This window comes from Vigna umbellata, chromosome 1 (genome assembly GCF_029865625.1).
Source record: "Vigna umbellata cultivar VRB3 chromosome 1, Vumbellata_1.0, whole genome shotgun sequence".
Lineage (NCBI taxonomy): Eukaryota > Viridiplantae > Streptophyta > Magnoliopsida > Fabales > Fabaceae > Vigna > Vigna umbellata.
In genome coordinates, this window is record NC_142165.1 from 99,128,745 (window position 1) to 99,150,201 (window position 21,457).

Genomic DNA, 21,457 nt, shown 5'->3' on the forward strand with positions numbered 1-21,457 from the left:
AATTAGGTAAAATAAAATATAAAACGTTATAGGAAGAGAGGAATTATTAATGAAGTAGATAAATGTTCATGAACATTCTTTTAAGGATAATGGTGTGGTTGGAATTTTGCTAAAACTGAGCATCAAGATAATTCATCCTTTTCTTTCCAATTTCACACTGAATTCTGTTTTCTGTTTTCCCACTTTTAATCTACCCAGAAAATCCTCATCTATGCCACTTGCTGCTTCAGTGCAGTAAACTTGGTCAACAAGGACAGGGCGCCAGATTAGCAACAAATAACGGTGCTTATTACACCTCAGAGACACGAATGTCTCAATTCAACTTCAGAAAAATATGATAAAAGAAAGAGTCCTACAAGATGAAGAAAGAACAATAGAGTAACTCTCGAGATTTGCAATTTAATAGGTAAAGCTGCATTTGGAAATAATATTGATGCCCAGGCACCAATGAAACAAAATTTTCTTTCCATGCAATAAATGAAGGCAGGCATGACGAAACTCAGTAAAATAGAACTGCTTCTATGACTACCTAAACCTAAAAGTAATAAAGGTTTGTTCAATTAAAAGTTCAGACCAAAGGATGGCAATGAGCACCAGTGGAACATGTTAGCCTATTTCACCAGTCAGTTATATTGACCTCTACGATCACCTTGAGAAGAGGAATGTACAAATCCCTAGCAAACAAAATTATCACCAGCCATTATCTTATGTGTTCAAATTAATGTCGCTGCTTCGCTGCATTCTGTTGTTGGAGTTGTGGAATCCACCACTGCACCTAACAGTCATTGAAAAATTAATCTTACTGAAGAATTAGGGTGCATAAACATTGACAAGAAAAAAGAAATAACATCAAAATAAAATAGAAAATCCTCGGTAACAGAAATCTATTCTTTTTTAGCGTATTCTTAAATAATACTTACCTTCTCAACATAATACCCCCTTTTAACATTAATTATTTTGAAATCTTAACTCAAAAATAATATAGATAAACTTGTGGTTGCATATCAATACAACACATACCTTAAATGCACGATCAACATCTAGTCTACCAAAAAGAGCATTTTTTTCAGGGAAATGGGCACGTTCCATACCGCAATGGAATATTTAATCCGAGTTTCCAGGATTTATGTAATACAAAAACACATGTGAAAAAAAGAGAAATGCATCCACCATCAAAATAATATCTCCTTATGCCAAAGAGGGGGTAGAATGAATTGAAAGTAATATGATTTTATCTGTTACTAATGATTTCTTTATTATTTTTATTATTAGAAAAAAAAAACACTCAGTCGATTATGGTGGGCCCATAATCCCATAATCAATAAATAATACATACAAAAACTCTTCAAAATTGTGTTGCATCTTCGACAACTCACCACAAGTCAACTCACCAAAATAACATGATGATTTAGACCGTGAAGCCCACTAAACATTCTTACGAAATCACTGCAAATCACCAGTTCCAAATGCTCACGATTAGCACAAATCCACACACTTCCTTCTTTGCTAAAGTAAAAACAGACCCTCAGGGGTCTCCGGATTCAAGCTGGAAATGTTTGTTCCCTATCCAAGCCAGTTTGAAACCCTACCTCTGAAAATATGCCTTCACGTAACAACTTATGATTCAGTGATAGTTGGTTCATGAGTTGGTCAAGTCTTTAAAGCCTTTGATTATGTAAGCAAATGTTCAACCCTTCCCATCAGTCCAATACAATTGGGCCCAGACAGGCATGTAGCATGAGATGGTATGTTAGATCTAACAGTTTAATTTTTGGAATAGTAGCTTAATGATTTAACCCCCCAAAACAAAAGTGATTTAATGAAAAAGACTAAGTGGACAAAGTACTCCATACCTTGATTTGACAGGCACAAAACACTCTCAGATGCAGCAGGTTTCTGAAATTCAGTGTTGTAATTTGGAGCATCAAATTTTGTATCATGTCTTGTAAGTTCAAAGTTGGAAATTGGCACATTTGTTTGATCATTTGTTTGCACCTCATCTCTGGAACATATCACATCATTTGCACCATCTTTTTTCAAGTTTTCACTTAAGGATATGGGTGTTTCATGTTTTTCATCATTTTGATTCAAAGCAGCAGCTTCTGGTTCTTGGTTGGCAGAAACCTGCAGATAGTAATGGATATAACTATATATAAAATAAACTTTATAAAAATATCACCCCAATGTTTCCAAGGATACAAAGTTATTTGATTGACATCAAATCATCTGATGAGACTCATTTTCTCATTTCCCAACACAAGATGGTGATCTTTCAAACATGTACACAATTGGATCTAAGCAAACGAACTATTACTACGAAACTGACAACAGTTTATCACTGGAAAGTTTACATTATATATAAAATTGAACATATTTTAACCAGTGGAAAATTGGCAAGGAAAAAATCATCATTGTACAGATGTCCCACTTATATATCAAATGAATTGCATCAACAACAGTTTTTTCTGAGAATTCTATTGCCAATCTCTGACAGGTGTAATTAGAGAAAAAATATAGGAATCATTACTCGGGCCTTTCTCTATAATTCTAAACAACAGAAGTAGAGAGAACAACTTCACCTTATGGGTATCAGAAGCATCGGCAGTCACTGGGTTACTTGACATTACCACTGCAATGGATTCAGTGCGGTGTTCATGAGATTCTGAACTGTCTCCACAAAATGCTTCTTGGTTTTCCATTTGATTTTGCTTGAGTACTTTAGGAGTCTTTAATTGGTTAGAGTGTATACCATTCAAGACAACACTATCAATCTCACTAAGAGTCCTTTTCCTGCTTTGTGATATAAGCATAAGTTTAAATAAACTTATATAAAAAAGGAACTTAATTTAGCAACATATTGAAAGTGAAAGAGACTGGGGAGGGGAAGAACTCTAGAAAACATACCTACTGGGAGTATGGGCAGAAGAGTACAGAGAATTTGGCTTGTTTAAAAACAGTATTCCACGAAGAGGCTTTCCATCAATAACAGTTTCAATAGTATATCCTTCTGAGATGTTTTCAGTGACCTTGGCTTCAAACATTTTCTTTCCAGGAGGTAGGGATTGGTTTACTGGGATATTTAGCCTACCTGCATTTATGATAGTGGATATTTAATTGTCCCTGAGTGGTACTATAAAATATAAATAGTCATTATCATTTTAATTTTTTTGTGCTCCTCGCTCATAAATATCGGAAATAAAAAACTATTCAAGGAATCATTCTTTTATTCATCACTGACTTATTAATTGCCATAACTACAATCCATATCTGAGATTGATACATAGTAGATGCAAGAACTAGATCTTCACAAACAGAAACTTAACTAATTGAATGTCACGGAGAGTCCAACGAGGAATACCAATTCCTGCTGCCTTAAATTTAATTAGCCAAACTACACTAATATTTAACTGTGAGCCCCAATAGAACGTTGAAGAACTTTTTGAATCCCACTCCCACATACTAAGATTGATAGGATAAAAGTTTAAAAGTTGTGTGGGTAGATACAGATAGGGGTACATATGATATATTTTTAAAAAAATGTAGAAAATGGGTGTGATAATATGCACAAAATAAAACAAATCCATTTATCCATATATCGTATATCCTACTCAGGCAAAGGAAACCAGCCATATAATATGCATATCAACATCTTATAAACGTACAGTATGGCATGGTTATATCTATCCATATATCTTAGTTTAAAGCCACAGGGTTTTATTGCCCAGTTAGATAGCATGGAAATAGATGGAAAGAGTGAAAATAATATTGGTTGTTTGGTTGAACGGAAATATAGTGGAACGCACTGATTTCACATTTATTTCTCACCAATTTTCCTTTATCTTTCTATCTTTTTCCTTATTGTTCACTACTTTTAACCAAACACCTTTAATTTTCACTTTAATTCTAACATGTTTGCACTCACTTTATTTCATTTCCATCCACTCTTTTTCTTTTCTCTCAACCAAATGGACTCTAAGAGAAAAATGAGAATTTACTATCCATGAATCAGAAATTTGTATAAAGACAACAAAAATTCTTACTTTGCTGGCTATAGTTCAACACTGACATGATCTGGCCCATATCAGAACCAACACCATATCTTGCTAGAACTTGATTTTGGCTAGGATTGGGATTTTGTTCTTGGCACTTCAATTTCAATTGCTTCCTTAAAGATAACTTCTCTGGTCTCTGTTCACTTTCCCGAGCAATCCCTAAAAATAAGATATATATCACAATTAGTTAGAGATACTATAGAAATACCAGAACCAAAGGTTATGTCATAAAATTTAATACTGGCAAAAAATGACACTTTGTTGAACCTGTATATAGGTAATACATATCATCCAGGGCCTCAAGACTTTTATTACAACCACCTATGAACACAAGAACACCCCCCTTAAAAGGGTCTAAACAGTCACCAGCCACTGAAAATCTAGCAGACGGACCATTTGTTGAAGATGTAATATTTGTCCAAGCGCCGGTGTCTATGGTTAATAAGAAATGAAAGTTTATATGAGGAATCCCAACTTAATCAACATTGATCAAAAAGACAAACAATCATGTAATTTCAGAACAGAAAATAGGAATTGCTTAATTAATTAAGTACAAGTCTTTCTAAAAATTGAGAAATTACCATATATATATATAACATAATTGTCACTGAAACAGTAATTTGGGAAAAGTTGGAGCAAGACCCAACATTAATTTATAAGCTAAAATGACAAACGCAACCACTCATCATCTAAATGGTTGAATATTTTCTGAAGAAATGTGGAAAGCTTTTTGCACCTACGAAATGTGCAGAAATAAGTTTGTTAACAACCTGTCACTTGAAGTGCTGCTCCATCACGACTAAATTCTCAACTTAATAGGTAAGAATTATAAAAGTCACAGCAATGGCCTTCACAGTAAGGTTCTATTTAATTAAAGAGTTAAACCACAGTACAACACATACAAAATCTTAAAATTGAAAAAAAAAATTTTGTATAGGCTATAAAGAACATACCAATATCAAGCATATAAAGGTCATTATAGAGATTTTGTGCATCTGTAAATCCCCCAAAAATGAACAAGTTCTTGCCAAAAGAAACAGTTGAATGACCAGCTCGAGGAGGCAACAATTGGCCTGATGTACTCAGCTCTCTCCAGATTAAAGTATCTAATAATTACAGGCATTTCAAAGAAAATCATTATATTCTGAATAAAAATCCTTTATTTGCACGCTTAATTGTACATTTATATTTGTAATACAGATACTACAATTCAGTAAAATTGAAAGAAAAAGATGGAACAGATCGATACCAGTATCAAGGATATGGACATCGGACAAGTAATAATCATGTCCATCTTCACCTCCTATTACAATAATTTTATTTTTCCAAGATGAACAAGAGTGGCTATCACGAGGAGATGGTGGAGTGCCTGATGTAGTAGCACACTTCCAGACAAACGTCTCTACAAAGGAATTATCAGCATAACTAATATGTAGTCATTAATCAAAAAGTAACAGACGAATTTTCAATACAAATGCAAACGGGAAGGAAAATATATGGAAAACCAACCAAAATGATCAAAAGCTCCACAGTCGGAACCCCTACTTCTCTATGAGGTGTCAAACAAGAGCTGTCTCATTTCATTCTCAACTGATATCAAGACAAGCCTCCAAAAGCAAGGCAGGAAATATACAATTGTGCCAAGTTCAGACATGTTTTTTCAAAAAAAAATATCAACAAACTTGGAAACACTAGGCAATTTTAACACTTTCACCGAGGTCTCATTTAAATATCAAGAGGAATAAATCATGTAAGAACTAACTTGTCCCATAACCGGCATTATGATATGAGAAAGTCACCTGTATTTAGTATGTAAAGATCATTGTAGTAGACCTCATTATTACTATCTGCAGATTTTCCACAACCACCAAAGATGAATAGGCGTTTTCCAACAACTGCTGCACTATGACCCTCACGTGCTGGTGGCCCTTCTCCTCTTATGGTGGGAGAAACCCATGTATGCAATGCTAACAATGATTTAACCTCAGTGAGTGAAATAGTAAATAGATAAATACATATCTGCATGACATTCTCAGAATTTAACTTAAACAGTAGATTTCAATGTCATTATCCATCAAAGGTCCGGGACCACGTCTTTCCAGGCTTAATTACACATAGACCATTGTTTCAACTTGAGCTAAAGAACATACATTATGGCTTTTGAAGACAAAGATGGGTGGATGATTTAGATATGAGAAAGAAGACTCACAAGTGTCCAATATGTGCAAATCCTTGAGAGGGTTCATCCCATCCGTACCCCCAAACACAAACAGATTATCACCAATGGCTGTGCAAGTGTGGCTGTCTCTAGGAGTAGGTGGGGAGCCTTTCACAATGGGTTGGCTCCAAGTCTGCTTAACTGCAAATCACAAATGAGGAATCAGAAAATAAACAATACAAGACTATTTTCACATTATCTTGCCGGCCAGAGAGAGCCCTAGAACAACAACAAACGCATAAAAAAAAACTGAAAAGTATAACATAAAATAATACACTCTATATCAACATCGAATACAAAACAAGTATCCATTTTTCAGTTGCACACAACCTATCAAATGAAAACGAAAAAACATATTCCAACAAGAAAAACATCATGGCATCGGGACATGAAGAAGAAGAATTAAATAAAAGAGTGGGGGCAGTTACCAGTGTCAAAGACATGAACTTGGTTGGTCTGACAGTTATCTTTGCCGTATCCACCGAAGACATAGACAAGTCTCCCACCTTTGACGGCGTTGCAGGTGTGACCCCACCTTTTCCCTGGCCCATACACCTCACTTCCACCTCCACCACCCTCTGTGCCCATCGCCTTCCCCTCAACCTTTTCCCACCTCATTTTCGACAATACAGAGAAATCAATTTTTTCTCCCCAGCCCGATAAAATATAATTTAAAAAAAAAAGAGAGATTTTTCGGATTTTTTTAATTGGAAAATATGAGGAAGAAGAAACGGGGTGAGGGTGAGGGCGAGGGTAAAATCAAAACAGAGGAAGATGACATACTTGCGAATGGGGAAAATTTGAAAAAAGAATGTCAAATCAAAGAAATCAGAGAGAAAGTGTGGTTTTGGCCGATAAGTACGAGGCCAGTAAAAAAAATAACTAGAGAGATGGGGTGAATCTGAAGACGGATGGGTATTTGGGTAAGACTTGGACAATTTTTTATCGTCTGATGGATCTCCATTGTGAAACGTGGCACGAAAAGTAGCCGTCCTTTTTCTTCCTTAATTTTCTTTAATATATGATAATGAGTAAATAGAAAATGCAGTTAAAGAGTTCTAAAATATAGGTTTCGGTATAAGTTTATAAAGAAAAGGTTTTGTTTAAGAAAATCCAAAGGGTTAAATTGCGTGAGAATCATGGATAAGATATTAAGAACTTATTATTATATTTGATTTGATAATAATTTAACAATATATGTTTTGATACGTTTAATAGTAATGGTAATAATTATTATTATTAATTTAGATTTTGAAATTGTTTTTATACTTCTACCTTTTATAAAAGAAATTATATTAATACAATATGTGTCTGTTTTCTTAATATAAATTTGTTAATTTTTATAGTTTTTCTTTCAAAACTTATATACATTTTAGTTAATTCATACTATTTGGCTAACTATAAAGAATAAAGCCGGATACATTAATTATCATTTAACTACAAAAGATTATATATGAAAATGTTTAATTTTTTGTAATAATTATTTTGAAATTACAATAAGGATGACTAATGATTCTTATTCTTGCTGTGGGAGTGTATTATTATTATTTAGAAAGAAAAATAATCTTTCAACTTTTCTGTTATTTTTCTTTCTGTTTTTATCCATGATCAATGAGTTAGGTCTACCTATTATCCAATTGAAGATTGAAGATTTTTCCTTCTGCTAAGTTTTCAACAATCCAATATTAGAAATTACAGTCAAGGAAGTGACGTCTGGCACATACACTGCGGACAATGATATAAAAGAATGAACAACATTCGTTATAAAATTGTTAGAAAAATACTTAAAGGAAACATGTTCTTCCACTTTTTAATTCTGTTTTTATTTTATTTTATTTTTTAATTGTAATTATTTTCCTAGTTTGAAGGAATGCATTTTTTTTAAAGTTTTATAAATTGTAATATTTTCTAATTTAATAAAACAAGTTTTCATCCTTCTTCAATATTTTTTCCTATTAGTTTCTGTTCATTATTGTCCCCTTCCCTGTTAAAAGAATTATGCTTTCTTATAAAATACCAACAAAAATCTTTTTCTATGAGTTCAAAAAGACCAGACTTGCACTTTTAAAACCAGAGTTTTCCACATAGCAATTTGTGCTACAGAAGCCAACTCTGTTTTGTATAGGTGCTTACTAATTTTGACTTGAGCTTCACTTCAACTCTACTGAATATAAACCTGCCGAACCACACTCTCATGTACCAGTAATTTTAGCAACTTTTATGATGAACATTTCTCTGAAAATATATTCTTATCAAACTCACTGTTTCTCTTATTCTCGTGTTTCAAAAGTCAGAGCTCTGAACTATGAACTATGCACTCGATGAAGATTCTCTTATGCTCATTTAGCCTGTATCTAAGTGCAGTTTGGGTAATATCGGTTGTCTTGGCAAGCTCTAAATTTATTAACTGTTACATATTTTTCATGCTGGTTTTCTTCAAAGGTTGAAATTTAATGCATACACTGAATGATTCACATGTTTTTTATGTTTCTGAGCCAAAATTGGAAAAGGTAAAGAGTTGATGCACGTAGCAATAATAAATTGTATGCTTCCTGATTTATATAGATCATTGGATAAGGGTACTTACATATTCAGTTCTCAAGAAAACCACACATAGCTGCTCTTCCTCTTTATGTCAATATAAATTCGCAAAACCTCTTTTACATCGTACTACTTATTAAAAACCGAAGGTGGCAGTAGAAGAAAAACTGACCCTTTCAAGTTTATCATAAAGGTACACCGTACTGCTACACATTCGGCAAGGCAATTCTGCATCAAAAGATCCCTTTTCCTTTTCTTTTTCATTCTATCAAGGCACACTACTGAAATCTCCTCTCACTAATTCACCTAATAAAGATTTGAATTGAAGTGCAGCATAATCAGAAAACGAAGCTAAGGGTAGCTAACAAACTAACTTAAAGTTTTACATATTGCCTCCTATCAGAAAATCTTGTAACAACGAATGAACCTTTTCCAAGTCAGAAGCTAAAACGATGATATAGACTAAAATGATTAACCTTTACGGTTTTAAACACTAAAACAGAAGCTTCAATTAATGCAAAGAAACCCAATTTCACCACAAACATATCACTGGAGGTTAAAAAAAAGGGTCTGGAACCGCAATATCTTATGGCACTGACAGTGTTTTCGGGGCCTCCACAATGTTATCACATTGGTCTGTAATTTTCTGTAATTTCCCGCAGCATCAAGGATTGGGAATCGAAAATACTGCCCACTATAATGACAACCAACAAGACAAGAGTGACTCAAAAGAAGAAACTAAAACGAAATTAATAGCAGCAAATCACAGAACGAAGCATTATCATTATTTTCTTTTTTGCAACTTTTTTATACAGCAATGACTATGCGTACTCGTTGTGTTGGTGAATTTTTGAAACAGGTTGTGGGTGTATTAGGAGGGGGTGCTGGAGCGAAGCCTATAAACGATGCGTCCTTTGGAGGAGTCGTAGCGGCTGACCTCCACCTTAACCCTGTCACCGGGGAGGATTCGAACGTAATTTTTTCGGATTTTGCCGGAGATGTAGCCAAGGATGAGGTCCTCGTTGTCGAGGCGAACACGGAACATGCCGTTGGGGAGGGACTCCATGATAAGGCCCTCGTGGACCCACTTCTGCTCGCCGGACTTGTCCGCCTTCGCGGCGGTCGAGATGGCGGGCACCGCCGGGAGGAGCGGCGGAGGGGGAAGGAAGGAGAGGGTGCGGTGGAAAGGTGGGAGGGTGAGAGGGGAGAAGTTGGTACGGAAGGGTGAGGAGGGAAGTGGGTGATGAAGGATTGGGGTGCGGAGGGAAGTGGGGGTTGAAGAAGTGAACATGTCGCTGCTCTGAGAGAGGGTGCAGAGTGAAGAGAAGAAGGAGAAGAGGAAGAAGGAGGTGAGAGTGAATTTGAAGTTGGAAGATGAAAGATAATTGCTTGGTGCAGAGGAAAATTGGGGTTTTGGAGGGATAAGGTTTAGGCTTTGCCAGGAACAAACACGAAGGAATATAGGAAAACATTGTTGTTATTTTTTTTTTATTTGGTTGATTTCTTAATTTTCTTTTTAACACGAGTATTTCCAAATTCAATCAAAACTAACATAATTATTTTTTTTTACATTTACAATATTTTTTTTACTAAGAGTGAAATATGTAAATGTTTATTTACTTTTGCACAATTTATTTTATACTCTTATAAATAAGTTTTTTTTCAGGATAAAGTATCATTAAAAATAATAAATAATCTTATGTTAAGAAAAAATAGTTGGGTAAAAAATTATTTTTAATTAGTACGAGAATATTTTTTATGGGCTTATTTATTATTTTCTACGTTTTCACTCATCTAAAGAACTGAAAGGATTTTTTTTTCATTTCTTTCATTTTATTTCTATTAATTAAAATAACACGTTTTTTATTTTATTTCCTTTTATTTCAATTCTAATCCAAATATAAAATTAATATTTAATTCTAGAATTTGAAATTTTAAAATCTAATAGTCCGATCAAAAGCTCTTAAAAGTGGATTAAACTTTTAAAGTTTAATGTAGACCAAAACCCATTTTTCTTCGTCACACAACCTTACATTTATTGATAAATCATCTATTCAAAACTCTAACCTAGAAATAGTTTTAAGAAAAACCATTGACAATTTTTGGACACCTTTGACAATTTTGAAATTTAACTAAATTCTAAAAAAATTAAATTGCAATTAATGAAAAGCGGTATTGTTTAATAATGACTAATCAATGTTTTACAATATTACATTAAACATATTTAAAGAGAGAACAAAATTAAAAATCAAATTATTTGATACTTTTGTTAATAAATATCAAAATTAATTGGTTTGTAATTAAATTAATTAAGATGATTATTTAACTCATCTAAAATGAAAATAAAATACCATCAATATGATAATATCAAAATTTAATTTTGAAATCAAATTGGAATTAAAAGTAAGGATAACATTTAAAAAAAAAATCAAATTCAAAACTTGATATAAGAGAAACAACTACGTGAATAACCCTAAAAACTACTTTAGTTAAAGAATGTAAATTTAAATGTCTAACGTAGGCAAAAATATTGAGGAGGAAACATGTTTCTTTGGATGATGATGAATGGGATAACATTCTCTTTTTCAGTTTAGAAGACTAAAGTGTTTAACATTAATAATATATCATTCAAACCTGAAAAGAAAAGTAGTAAACCTGAAAGGAAAGATACACACAGTTTTGCAAGTTTTGAAAAGGGATTTAGAATCTTCCTTTCCGAACACCTGCCCAAGCTATGGCTGCAACCACAGCACCCCCCAAATGAACAGATCCTGATACTCGACTGTCTCCCTGCAATTTGACAATCAACAACACTCTTTAGTATTCTGCCATAATTGATAAACGACAACTGTAGTTCAAATAATATCATGTGATTACTTATGTGCAATGGGTTTTTAAAGTATCAGCTTTAGATAGTGTTAAAAAATATGTGTGGTTACACAAGAAAGGACAAACTAAAAAATGATATTAACATGGCAGCTTCTTGGGAAACCATGATCAAAGAAAATTCATTAAAATGGTTTGGACGTGCTCAAAGAAAACCAGTGAGGAGAGTACATCACACGGGATCTCATTGTAAATACTCCTAAGAATTAGGTTTATGATCAACCCAATGACCAACATGTGACTGATGATGAAGTTGTTTTGACAATTCATAGTTTAAAACTATCGCATTAGGAGTTAAACATCATTTGTATGATATATATGTATAAGGCTATTTTTTCATTGTTTCTAAACCTTAATTGGCTTGGCTATTTGTGATTAACCATTATGTTAAGGCAACTAGATTGTAACAAAAAGACCTACTTGTCTACCATAGACAGGACAACACTTATTCAATCTTGAAACAAATTGTACTTTTTAGTAGAATAGTGACAATAAGTTTAGAGCCGTGAATCTCGTCTAAACTACCCAAAGCCATTACAACTAAGGCACCAACCCAATCCTAGTGACTTATTCTGCAAAAATTATGCTGATGTCATTGAACTAGTTACAACTCTAGCATTTGATCATCTCTACAACAAAAATACTCAAGATCGAAAATATTATGAGCGAGAGTAAGCCTTGGAGTTCACCATACCTCTAGTATCCTGAGCATATCTCTCCCAATAAAAAAGATGCCCTTAATTAACAAGAAATCATAAGACAAGAAAAGGATATGTAAGTATCTGCATCATAAACTTCACAATTTTGGCTTAACATGATAAAAGGTTGAGAAGAACATACCAGCAAGATCGCAGGAACTGGTATAAAGAAGTCGAGGTAGAGGGTTGCTTTTGGAAAGAGAAATATGTCAAGTAGCATAATAGCATTCACAGCTCCACTTGCCCCCTAACGATTGCCAAGTTCTAGTTCAATTAATCACAGGCAATGATTTTAACTAATGTCTTAAGCTATACAAAAACAGTAATTTTCTATGTCTATACTTAAATAACTTGATATTCTAGTTATAATGATAGGAACAATTTAAGATTTAAGAGAACATTAAAAATGACATTTCCTTCAACTGGGAGAACGCAATTGAGAGCAATGGACACACAAAGTAGATCAATGCTGGTACGAAATGCCAACTCTCGTACACATTGATGAATGCCATAATGTACTAAAAAAAGGGTAGAGCACGAGATGGAAAGAAATCATTAACTACATTGAATGTAACCAGAGAATTTTTCTGCCCAGTCTTACTTAGCACCCATGTAGCAATATCCTCTTTATTGGATTCTGAATAGAAATTATTTCAAGAAATCAACAAAGTTTAAAAGTAAAAGGTAAAACATAATTCGATGAAAACATAGCTGGTAAGTCAAACCAAAAACGTCTTTAAGCACAAAGCACGTCCTATATTCCTTAAAGAAGAGGAACCCATTATATAGTTTCTAAAAGCTTACCAATGCTAATTCCCTTGTCGCAATCATAGCTGCCAAGTCCTGTTGCAAACAGAAAGCAGAGAAACTTTGAAATTCAATAAGAGATAAAGTATTCACTTTTGCTCATATGATGAAATTATTTGCTAGTAATCACCACCTAGGCATAAATATGTTTATCAATTTGCCATTGCATAATATAGTAAAACAACTTATTGGAAAATCATTTATAGAATTTTGATCTAAATTAAATGCACAAAACATTTCAAGAAAAGTTTTAACTTCATGAGTTTCAAAACTTACAACCTTACATGTACGTAAATCAAAATGAAAGTAAAATATAGAAATTATATTGGGAAAGGTTGTGATTTCAAGTAGTTTATGAAGTAGGCAGAAATCAATTCTTTTGTTGATTTATTTGCTCTGAAAAAGGAAAGAGAATAATAGAATAGCTCAAGAGGCATTGCATTCAAATTGTAATCATGGGACCTTTGATGTTTGCGCTTTAAAGGCCTGGTGTATTAAGTAAAAAAAAGCTCCAACAACTGCCCCTGAAAGATACAGCTTCAGCAGAAATTCGGGTCCAAAATTTCTTCCAACCTGCCCAAAACCCAATGGGAATGGTTAAAGAGTAATAGATGCTTAAAACACAGTATTTATTGAAGAAAAGCAGGATAAAAGCTTATCAACCAAGTGATGGCATCTAAATTAAACTGATTTTTTTAACAAGCCAACTAACCAAGCTATATGCTATAAGAACAATTGTAGGAATAAATGATAGAGCTACATGATGGAATCCCTGTGTGTCTCAAGCACGAAAAAGCCTACTATATATAGAATGTACATTGTATTACATAGAGGCCTAGGTCCATATGGTAAAATACATCTAGCACTCCCCTCAGGCTAGCATATGCACCAAACTTTGTTACAAATATAATTAATTTTAGGACCCCAAAGTGATTTGGTAAAGATATCTTCCAACTAATCATTGGAGTTAACAAACTAAGTAGTAGTATTTCCAAATACAATCTCTTCATGAATGAAGAAACAATCTATTTCAATATGTTTGGTTCTCTCGTGGAATATTGGATTTGAGGCAATATTAAGAAAAACTTGGTTATCACAAATGAGTTTGGCACTAGTGAGGTTGGCTGAAACGATGCCAAATGCCCCACCACAGGTGGCTTTCAGTGAGGGCAAAAGAAAAAAGTTGCTTGCTTCTAGGCGAGTATGAGGCCTTATGGTGTCACCAACTTTGGCAGCACAATGGTCATTTGGGTAGGGAGATTCTAATGTGGGGTCATTGGTTGGAAAGCTGGAGATGACGACAATGGATAGTGGCAGTGGAAAATGGCAAAAAATGGCTGGAAAAAGAAGGCACAACAAAGAAAGGATACCAAAAATTGGAAAGAAACATGCTATTTGAAGAAAAAATGGCATCGATAAGCAATGGGTCTACCAAGAGGGTACAAATTCAACTAGGCTCAAGATATCATGTAGGAATAAATGATAGAAAGTCAAATGATGGAACCCCTATGTCTCAAGCACAACAAATGAATTTGTTATCTATGCTAATAGATAAAAAGGATACCAATTCTGATACCTGCTTCTTGTATACACATTTCATTGTACAATTTACCTTTATTGTTTTGGTAACTACTTCTATAGATAATTGTTTTCTATTTCTATATTTCTGTAACTAATTTTGATATCTGTTTTTCATATATACATTTTGTAGTACAATTTTACACTTGTTTTTGTAAAGACCTAGAAAATTGTTTTAGAAACAGTAGTGGTTTAAAAATAGTGAGACTCGATTGTTTTAATATTAAAAGGTTTTAATATAAATGGATTTGTTATTGTTGGAAGTCCCACATCGACTAGAGATAAGGCCAATTCATAGTTTATAAGTGGGTGCAAACCTCACCCTACAAGCCGGTTTTGTGGGGTTGAGTTAGGCTTAAAGTCCACTTCTAACAGTTATAAACAAGTTTCATTATTTTAAAACACACTATCTCTCTAAAAACCACTTTTTTAGAATTTTCTGATTTCTCTCTAGGAGTTCTTCTCTATTCATCTGATTGAAGAACTGAGACCGTAGGACTGATCTTGACGACGAGTTCTTCAATTTAGACCAATCAGTTTCTCTGTTTGAGTAAGTAAAGTTTCGACCCATTTTCTCTAGTCCTTTCTTTCTTCTGTTCCATGTGGGCCGCTCATTTTGCATGTAATGTTCGAGTTTTCTATAAGACTCTCTATTGATCAGTGATATTAACAGTATACCCTGATTGTATTTTTGTTGTCTGTGGATACAGATAGAGCTCCTTGAGCTGTGTGAGCGGAATAGGGTTCTCTAGAGCAGTTGGTCTTCTAAAAGGTAAGGGAAGCTAATTTGTTTGTCTTTAATTTGTATTATGAAGCATGAACTGATAGTTAATTGTACGTGGAATTAATGTATGTTGATTATTATACCTGAAATGATGGTTTTTAGTATTAAGTGTGTTTGGATGCATGTAATTGGTTGAATGATTGTTTATGGACTTTGATGTTTTTGTTTGGACTTGAATATTGTCATTAATGTTGTGATTTTGAAGTCAGGGATGTAATATTTGTGGTAATGTTGTAGAGAAAGGAGTTAGATTGAGTTATAGGTCATTTGTTTTGGGTTAAAATGGAGGTTTTGATAGGTGAGTTTTAGAAGTAAGGGTCTAAGGAGAGAAATTGTAATCTAGGACATGTTGTAGGGACAATTGAGACTTGTTGGTAGCTTGAGTGGCTAAAAATCTGATACGGAAATGAGTATGAGTCAATAGGATGGTTTAGGAAGGTTTTTAGAATTAATTTAGGGGTTTTGGAGAATGAGATTTTGTTTTGGTAGGTTTCAGGCATGTTTGAGAATTTGAGGTCTGTCTTTGAGTCATTTATGACTTGTTCAGACCCCTAAGTGGTTTAGTCATGAGCTAAAACTTGTAGAACTGAATTATGGTCTCTCAAGAGAGGTTTTGGTTAATTTGAGTTGGAATCTTGTTGTAAACTTAGTTTAAAACTAGTTTAATTTGGTTCATACACTTTTGGTTAGGTCAATTGTAGCTTATAATTCTATCTAGAAGTGGTAGAAGTTGGTAAAAGTGATTAGGATAGGTCATGAGGGATTGAGGGATGCAAATTCTACAGACTTTGGTGCTGCAAAATTATGCAGAGTGGCTAAGCGAGCAAAAGGGGTTCGTTGGGCTTGTGGAGCTCACTGTTTTGGCTCTCGTTGGGCAAGTGGATATTGCTCGCTGGACAATTATTGGGGTTTTTGGTAGTGAGTTTAAGAGGCTAGGCGAATCAACTCGTTGGGATGGAGAAGCCCTCTGCCTCTATTCTCGTTGGGCAAGTGGTTTGGTTCGTTGGGCGAGCCTGTGCTCGTTGGGAATTCTGTTTCTAGCGCTGGGCGAGTGGGTTTGAGTCTGATTGGTTGTTTTAACTTCCTTTCTCTTATGTGCATAGTTTTAAATGGTATGATGGTTAATTTTATGATTTGTGGTATGGTTTGGAACATATGATTGGATGGATGAGAGGTTTGTAAGAGTTCTAAGGAGAATTCTTAATGGTTGTATTACAGTGTTGTTGGTATGAATGTAGGGATCTCAGTCTTAGGAGTTATCCTGACACTCTAATGATTATTCATTCTCAATTAGAGAGAAGTGATACATGTGATAAGAGTAGCAGGAGGTCTTAGTCTAGGTGCTTCGAGTATGGCCTAAGACGTAGTACAGACTAACCTTGTGAGTATGGTAGGGTGAAACCCATTAGTAATGGCTCTCCAGAGCAGTAATGGTTCATCGTATGCCTAGGATGTTTGTTTAATTTGGTATGAACTTTATGTATGATGAATTTTGATATCCTGTGTTTGTTTCTTTTAATATTAACTTACTCTTACTTTTGTGTTGTTTGTTTGTGTGTTTTGTCTTCTCTTTTGTAATGATCACCTTAATAGTGTAAGCTTTGAGGGATGTCAGTGGTGAGTAGGTGCTAGGAAACAGTGGAGCTAAAGCGTAAAATAGGAAGATTGGTGTCAGTTTTCTCTGGTTCATGTAAAGGTTTTTTGTTTAAGTTTAAAATTTTTTAAATGTTACAGTTTTGGTAATTACTTTTATGTTACGATAACTATTTTCAGTTATCTTACCTAATGTGCACAAATACGCTATTGCGTTAGTGGTTAGTGTTTCCACCAGTATATAAAATGCACATTATTTAAATAGAGATTGATCTAGGCCCATATAGTAGAGTACATCTGCCAATAATAATTAAATCAATTTATTGTGTATTTTCAATGAGAATAATATCCTTCTTGTTTTTAAATCATGGCTTCAAATCTTATTGATCCAAAGGTTAACTCCAAGTTCTAACATATAGTAGTAATTTAACTCCTAACACACATATTGGCAACAAAAAGGAAGAGATACACCTATTAATACGACAATAGAATTTAAAAAAAAAAAACAAAAAAAAACAAGCATTAAATGAAGACTAAAGCTAGTGAAAAATAATGATACAAAAGTAGCCACTTACATTCAATCCAAAGAAGTAGAGTCCAACCATATTGGAAACTATATGCCAGGTATCTACGTGACTAAATGCATTGGTAATCAAAGTGTGCAAACGTCCACTCTTAATATTGTCCAAAGAGATCTGTTCACAAGAAGTAATTGAATTAGAAGTCTAGATGGTGTTTAATCCATACAGACAATAACATTGAAGGTTGAAACAATACATTTCTCAATTCCATCATTCAACAGCGGATAAAGTGCAACACTCTTTGATGTTTGATTATATCATTTGAAATTATCCAAGGTTTAGGTATAGAGTGGCGGAGAAAGACAAAAAGGATTGAAACACATAATTATATTAATATACTAATGTGATTTATATTTTGTAAAACCTACTCACTAATCTTTATTTATAGTATATATTAATCAAAATCCTATAATTAGGGAAACAATTTATGATAAGATGAAATGCAATACCTAATTCAAAGAGCTAATAAGGAAACAAGGAAATAAGGAAAATAATCATGCGTAGAGGATAATCTAAGATATGATGAGATATTTTTGCATGTGCTAACAAAATCCATATTGTCATGAAACAGCTTAAATCAAACTCATTCCAAAAGTGTTTACCACGTAAATGATACACAAATAACAGAGAATCCGAAAATTTAAACTAAGGAATGACAGGAAAGAATCTACACAAAAATAACATGGTTCAATTGAAGTGTTAACAAACTTCAATGTACATCAACGACACAATCTGCTATGAATAGAGATTACAACTTGAAATTTCTCTCAGTGAATTCTAGCTCAACTCTCACGGTTTCTTGTTAATATACTTGGACAACAACTCTCAGTTAACAATAATTGTAGGTACAGGTTCCAATTTATTCAACATAACAACCATAACTAACTTTAGTGAAACATGCTTGAACTAATGAGAGAAGACACACGAAGAGTACTTCCTCCTACTAATTTGAAACGTCAATTTAGGCAGCTTCTTCAGACAGAAGTTCTAGTGAGACTATCCACCACATAGGCTAGAAGTTGCATATCTTTTGTTGGAGGGTCTAGCATAGTTAAACGGTCTAGGAACCTTAACAAGACCTTACTGAATCAATCTTCACACATACTAATATATATACATCAGGTGTGAATTTGCTTCAAGCATCCCATAGTATCTCTAAAAAATAAACTTCGACTTCAAAATGAGGATGTAATGGTTGTCAGGAATTAATTAAAGCTTCAAAACTCTAGGATTTTCCCTTTCTATCCTTGATAAAAAAAATTGCGTTGATAAAGCTGCAAAGACATTAGTGGATATATTATGCCACTATAGCACCATCTTATGATGAAGGTTGGCTAAGAAACAAGTGATTGACCAACACAGGTGAGCCAAAGCAAATCTCAGGAAATTATTTCTACCAGTGGCAAAATCAAGTTGTAAATCAAGAAACTCACGGTAAAATTGTTCATCATAAACTTCTCATCTGCTATCCTCCACAATAAAAAAATACCAACATTAGCTATAATCAAGCCCAAAACCACGTCATTAGATGTTAGCCCACGGAGCCATGATCTCCTGCAAACAGGATCAAATTTATTACTGAAATGACCATATTATATGTAAAATTGCAAACAGACTAAACAAGTGTACTACAGTTTAGACACCCTGACCTTTCTAAATTATATGCTAAAAATGTCATGTTCTCGAAATGAAATTAATGTTTAAAAAGTTATGCAGTTTTGGGCCTCAAGTACTTATAGAGAAGAAGACAATAAAAAGGTAAAATGAATTAAATTCATTTCATTGGCTAAATTCAAAGTTCTTTCTCTAATAGAGAGATTTCTTACAAGAATTTTTTAAACCACTTTTTATGGTCGGCACTACTTTCCGGGATTCTTATAGTACCACATTAATTTTAAGAAATTCATAAACAATCTTGCTCCATGAGTAAGAGATTTCAAAAAAATATATTCTACTTGGAAAATGTTTAGTTTAGGGGAAAAAAAATAGTTTGTTATATAAGAAACAGTGATGTTAAAGAAACTGACAAGAAACTTTCCTTGAAGTTAAGATTGTGTCATGTAGAATCTCTCCAATGATAAAATATCTTCATTTTTTTGGTTTCTTCACGTCTAGATCAAGTAACTCGTTAACCAACCATTTAGAAGGATGGTTGAACTTAACTTTTAAAAGCTCAAGCATAAGAGTTAATTTTAACTAGAATGTGATGCTCAATTCATCAGTATACCGTCTAGTTAATCAAAGAATAACTCAGTATGATGACCCCAATGAGCATGCAACCTTGCGGTACAATCAGGCAAGGAATATATACTTTGTTTCAGAAAACATAAGAAGAAAATGACACAAAAAAAAACCTAATTAAACCCAGGCCACTGGAACAAGAAAAGACGAAGCGATAATTACCAGGAACGCCGGGAGAATTCACTATTGTAGTTGAAATTGAAGTCGTGCCGACGAAAATAGTGAAAAATTGACCTGTGATCTAGTGAGAGGCTTCTGGCGCGCACTCCGAGGAGAGAGTTGAAGGCGAAGCAACGCGAGATCATAGGTCGGGAGAGAAAGGGGCGGAGTTTGGAGGAAAATGAGCGACATGAGTGAAAGTGAAGAGATTGGTGAGTGAGGAAGGAAGATGGAATGTGGTTGCGTTGATGCAAATGGGGTTGTGAAGGTTTGAGAATAGAGGAGAAGGTGTGGAAGATACTATGAGATTTGGCGTGACCATGGGGGTGCTGTTCCACCACCACTCTGCGAACTAAACTCTGCATTTTTCAAACTGTTAACGTCTTCAAAACCATTGCATTGATCAATGCAATGTAACATACCTTCAGTGGAAAAGGGGTTAAAATTTTATAAATTTATTTATATGAATAATTTGCAAATTTTCTTTTACATCGTATCGAGAAGGGGTATATATAATATTTTTAATGGAAGTAATGTTTTTGTAAATGACTTTTACTTTTTAAAATTTTTATTAATAGAAGTTTCATTTGTATATTCAACTTGTAATTGTTTTTTAAATGGAAATGGTGATTTCATACACTACTTCTATTTTTTTTAATGTTGACCCTAGTTGACCGGTTTTCAATTTTTCTTTATGTTTGTAAGGGCTTGAAAATATATGATAATTGGGCCTTAGGTTGAGGCAGCCAGGTCCATAAGACTAAGGGTACTATGATCTTAGGAAGGAATCTTTCAAAATCTGAGTTCATTATCTCATCTTCTCATTCTCTCTCTAAAAAGCTTGCTCTTTCATTTCTCTCTGTCTTCTATCTACCATTCCCTCACATTTAGTGGTTGCATGTTGGATTAGGTAGTGCTCAAGTGACCACGGCATAGAGACCTTCGCAACCATCCGAATAGATTTTCATTCTTCAGTGGGTAAGTAGCTTTTCACTGTTCTCCGTTGTTTGGGACCTAGGGCAAGTTGCATGTGCCTAGTGTACTCTCCTTTACGTTTTTCTCTGTTCATTCTAGCTCTAAGAGTTGTTCTTGATCACCACATTGCGGGTTGTGGGATGCTATCTAGATTATTCGCGTGTGGGGTAATGTAGCTGCGGGTCTTTGAGCTGAGCAAAGAAGTTTCAAGGTAAGAGGAGCTAATTAATTTTCTTTGAATTTATTCATTGAATCTGCTTTGTAAATGAATGCATGTTGAATTTCGGACTGTCGTGCAGTTTTATACGGTACTTTGGATTTTAAGTATATAGAATGATTTGAAT

The 21,457-nt window shown here is 34.0% G+C and overlaps 3 protein-coding genes across 24 annotated transcripts; all 3 read right to left on the reverse strand.

Moving 5' to 3' along the window:
• Positions 1–374: 374 nt before the first annotated feature.
• On the reverse strand, positions 375–7,180 carry LOC124830691 (uncharacterized). Of its 22 annotated transcripts, none has more exons than XR_015783833.1 (13): positions 6,699–7,180; positions 6,262–6,411; positions 5,852–6,019; positions 5,302–5,454; positions 5,006–5,158; positions 4,320–4,484; positions 4,041–4,211; positions 2,905–3,088; positions 2,580–2,793; positions 1,854–2,124; positions 1,590–1,603; positions 1,392–1,446; positions 375–769 (listed from the first exon to the last, which is right to left on the reverse strand). XR_015783833.1 is itself a non-coding variant. In XM_047304488.2 (12 exons), exons 1-11 carry the CDS (start codon positions 6,886–6,888, stop codon positions 1,436–1,438), a joined length of 1,830 nt encoding a protein of 609 aa, XP_047160444.1. In that variant the 5' UTR covers positions 6,889–7,180; the 3' UTR covers positions 375–769; positions 1,392–1,435. The 22 variants fall into 22 exon arrangements, 10 of the variants coding, with proteins under 10 accessions (XP_047160444.1, XP_047160443.1, XP_087961192.1 ...); XR_015783832.1 differs by having other exon boundaries at positions 375–775; XR_015783830.1 differs by having other exon boundaries at positions 1,590–1,693.
• A 1,618-nt stretch (positions 7,181–8,798) lies between these two features.
• On the reverse strand, positions 8,799–10,244 carry LOC124830693 (Nucleic acid-binding, OB-fold-like protein). Its single transcript, XM_088105068.1, has 2 exons — positions 9,643–10,244; positions 8,799–9,117 (listed from the first exon to the last, which is right to left on the reverse strand). The coding sequence occupies exon 1, from the start codon at positions 10,100–10,102 to the stop codon at positions 9,683–9,685; it is 420 nt and encodes a 139-aa protein (XP_087961194.1). The 5' UTR covers positions 10,103–10,244; the 3' UTR covers positions 8,799–9,117; positions 9,643–9,682.
• Positions 10,245–11,341: 1,097 nt separating this feature from the next.
• On the reverse strand, positions 11,342–20,566 carry RBL12 (RHOMBOID-like protein 12). The gene is made up of 8 exons (XM_047304491.2): positions 20,142–20,566; positions 19,172–19,292; positions 17,733–17,852; positions 13,665–13,775; positions 13,200–13,238; positions 12,538–12,642; positions 12,392–12,433; positions 11,342–11,601 (listed from the first exon to the last, which is right to left on the reverse strand). Exons 1-8 carry the CDS (start codon positions 20,501–20,503, stop codon positions 11,512–11,514), a joined length of 990 nt encoding a protein of 329 aa, XP_047160447.1. The 5' UTR covers positions 20,504–20,566; the 3' UTR covers positions 11,342–11,511.
• Between the last annotated feature and the right edge of the window lie 891 nt (positions 20,567–21,457).

What these genes read in the sequence shown, in the direction of transcription:
- LOC124830691 (XM_047304479.2), bottom strand. Translation starts at nt 6,888, where the DNA reads ATGAGGTGGGAAAAGGTTGAGGGGAAGGCGATGGGCACAGAGGGTGGT. An exon ending in TGTCCATATCCTTGATACTG is followed by an intron (nt 5,159 to 5,301) that starts GTATCGATCTGT and finishes TGTAATTATTAG; the next exon opens with ATACTTTAATCTGGAGAGAG. An exon ending in TATGTATTACCTATATACAG is followed by an intron (nt 4,212 to 4,319) that starts GTTCAACAAAGT and finishes TCTTATTTTTAG; the next exon opens with GGATTGCTCGGGAAAGTGAA.
- LOC124830693 (XM_088105068.1), bottom strand. Translation starts at nt 10,102, where the DNA reads ATGTTCACTTCTTCAACCCCCACTTCCCTCCGCACCCCAATCCTTCAT.
- RBL12 (XM_047304491.2), bottom strand. Translation starts at nt 20,503, where the DNA reads ATGCAGAGTTTAGTTCGCAGAGTGGTGGTGGAACAGCACCCCCATGGT. An exon ending in TTATGATGAACAATTTTACC is followed by an intron (nt 17,853 to 19,171) that starts GTGAGTTTCTTG and finishes TCTTGTGAACAG; the next exon opens with ATCTCTTTGGACAATATTAA. An exon ending in CGACAAGGGAATTAGCATTG is followed by an intron (nt 12,643 to 13,199) that starts GTAAGCTTTTAG and finishes GGCAATCGTTAG; the next exon opens with GGGGCAAGTGGAGCTGTGAA.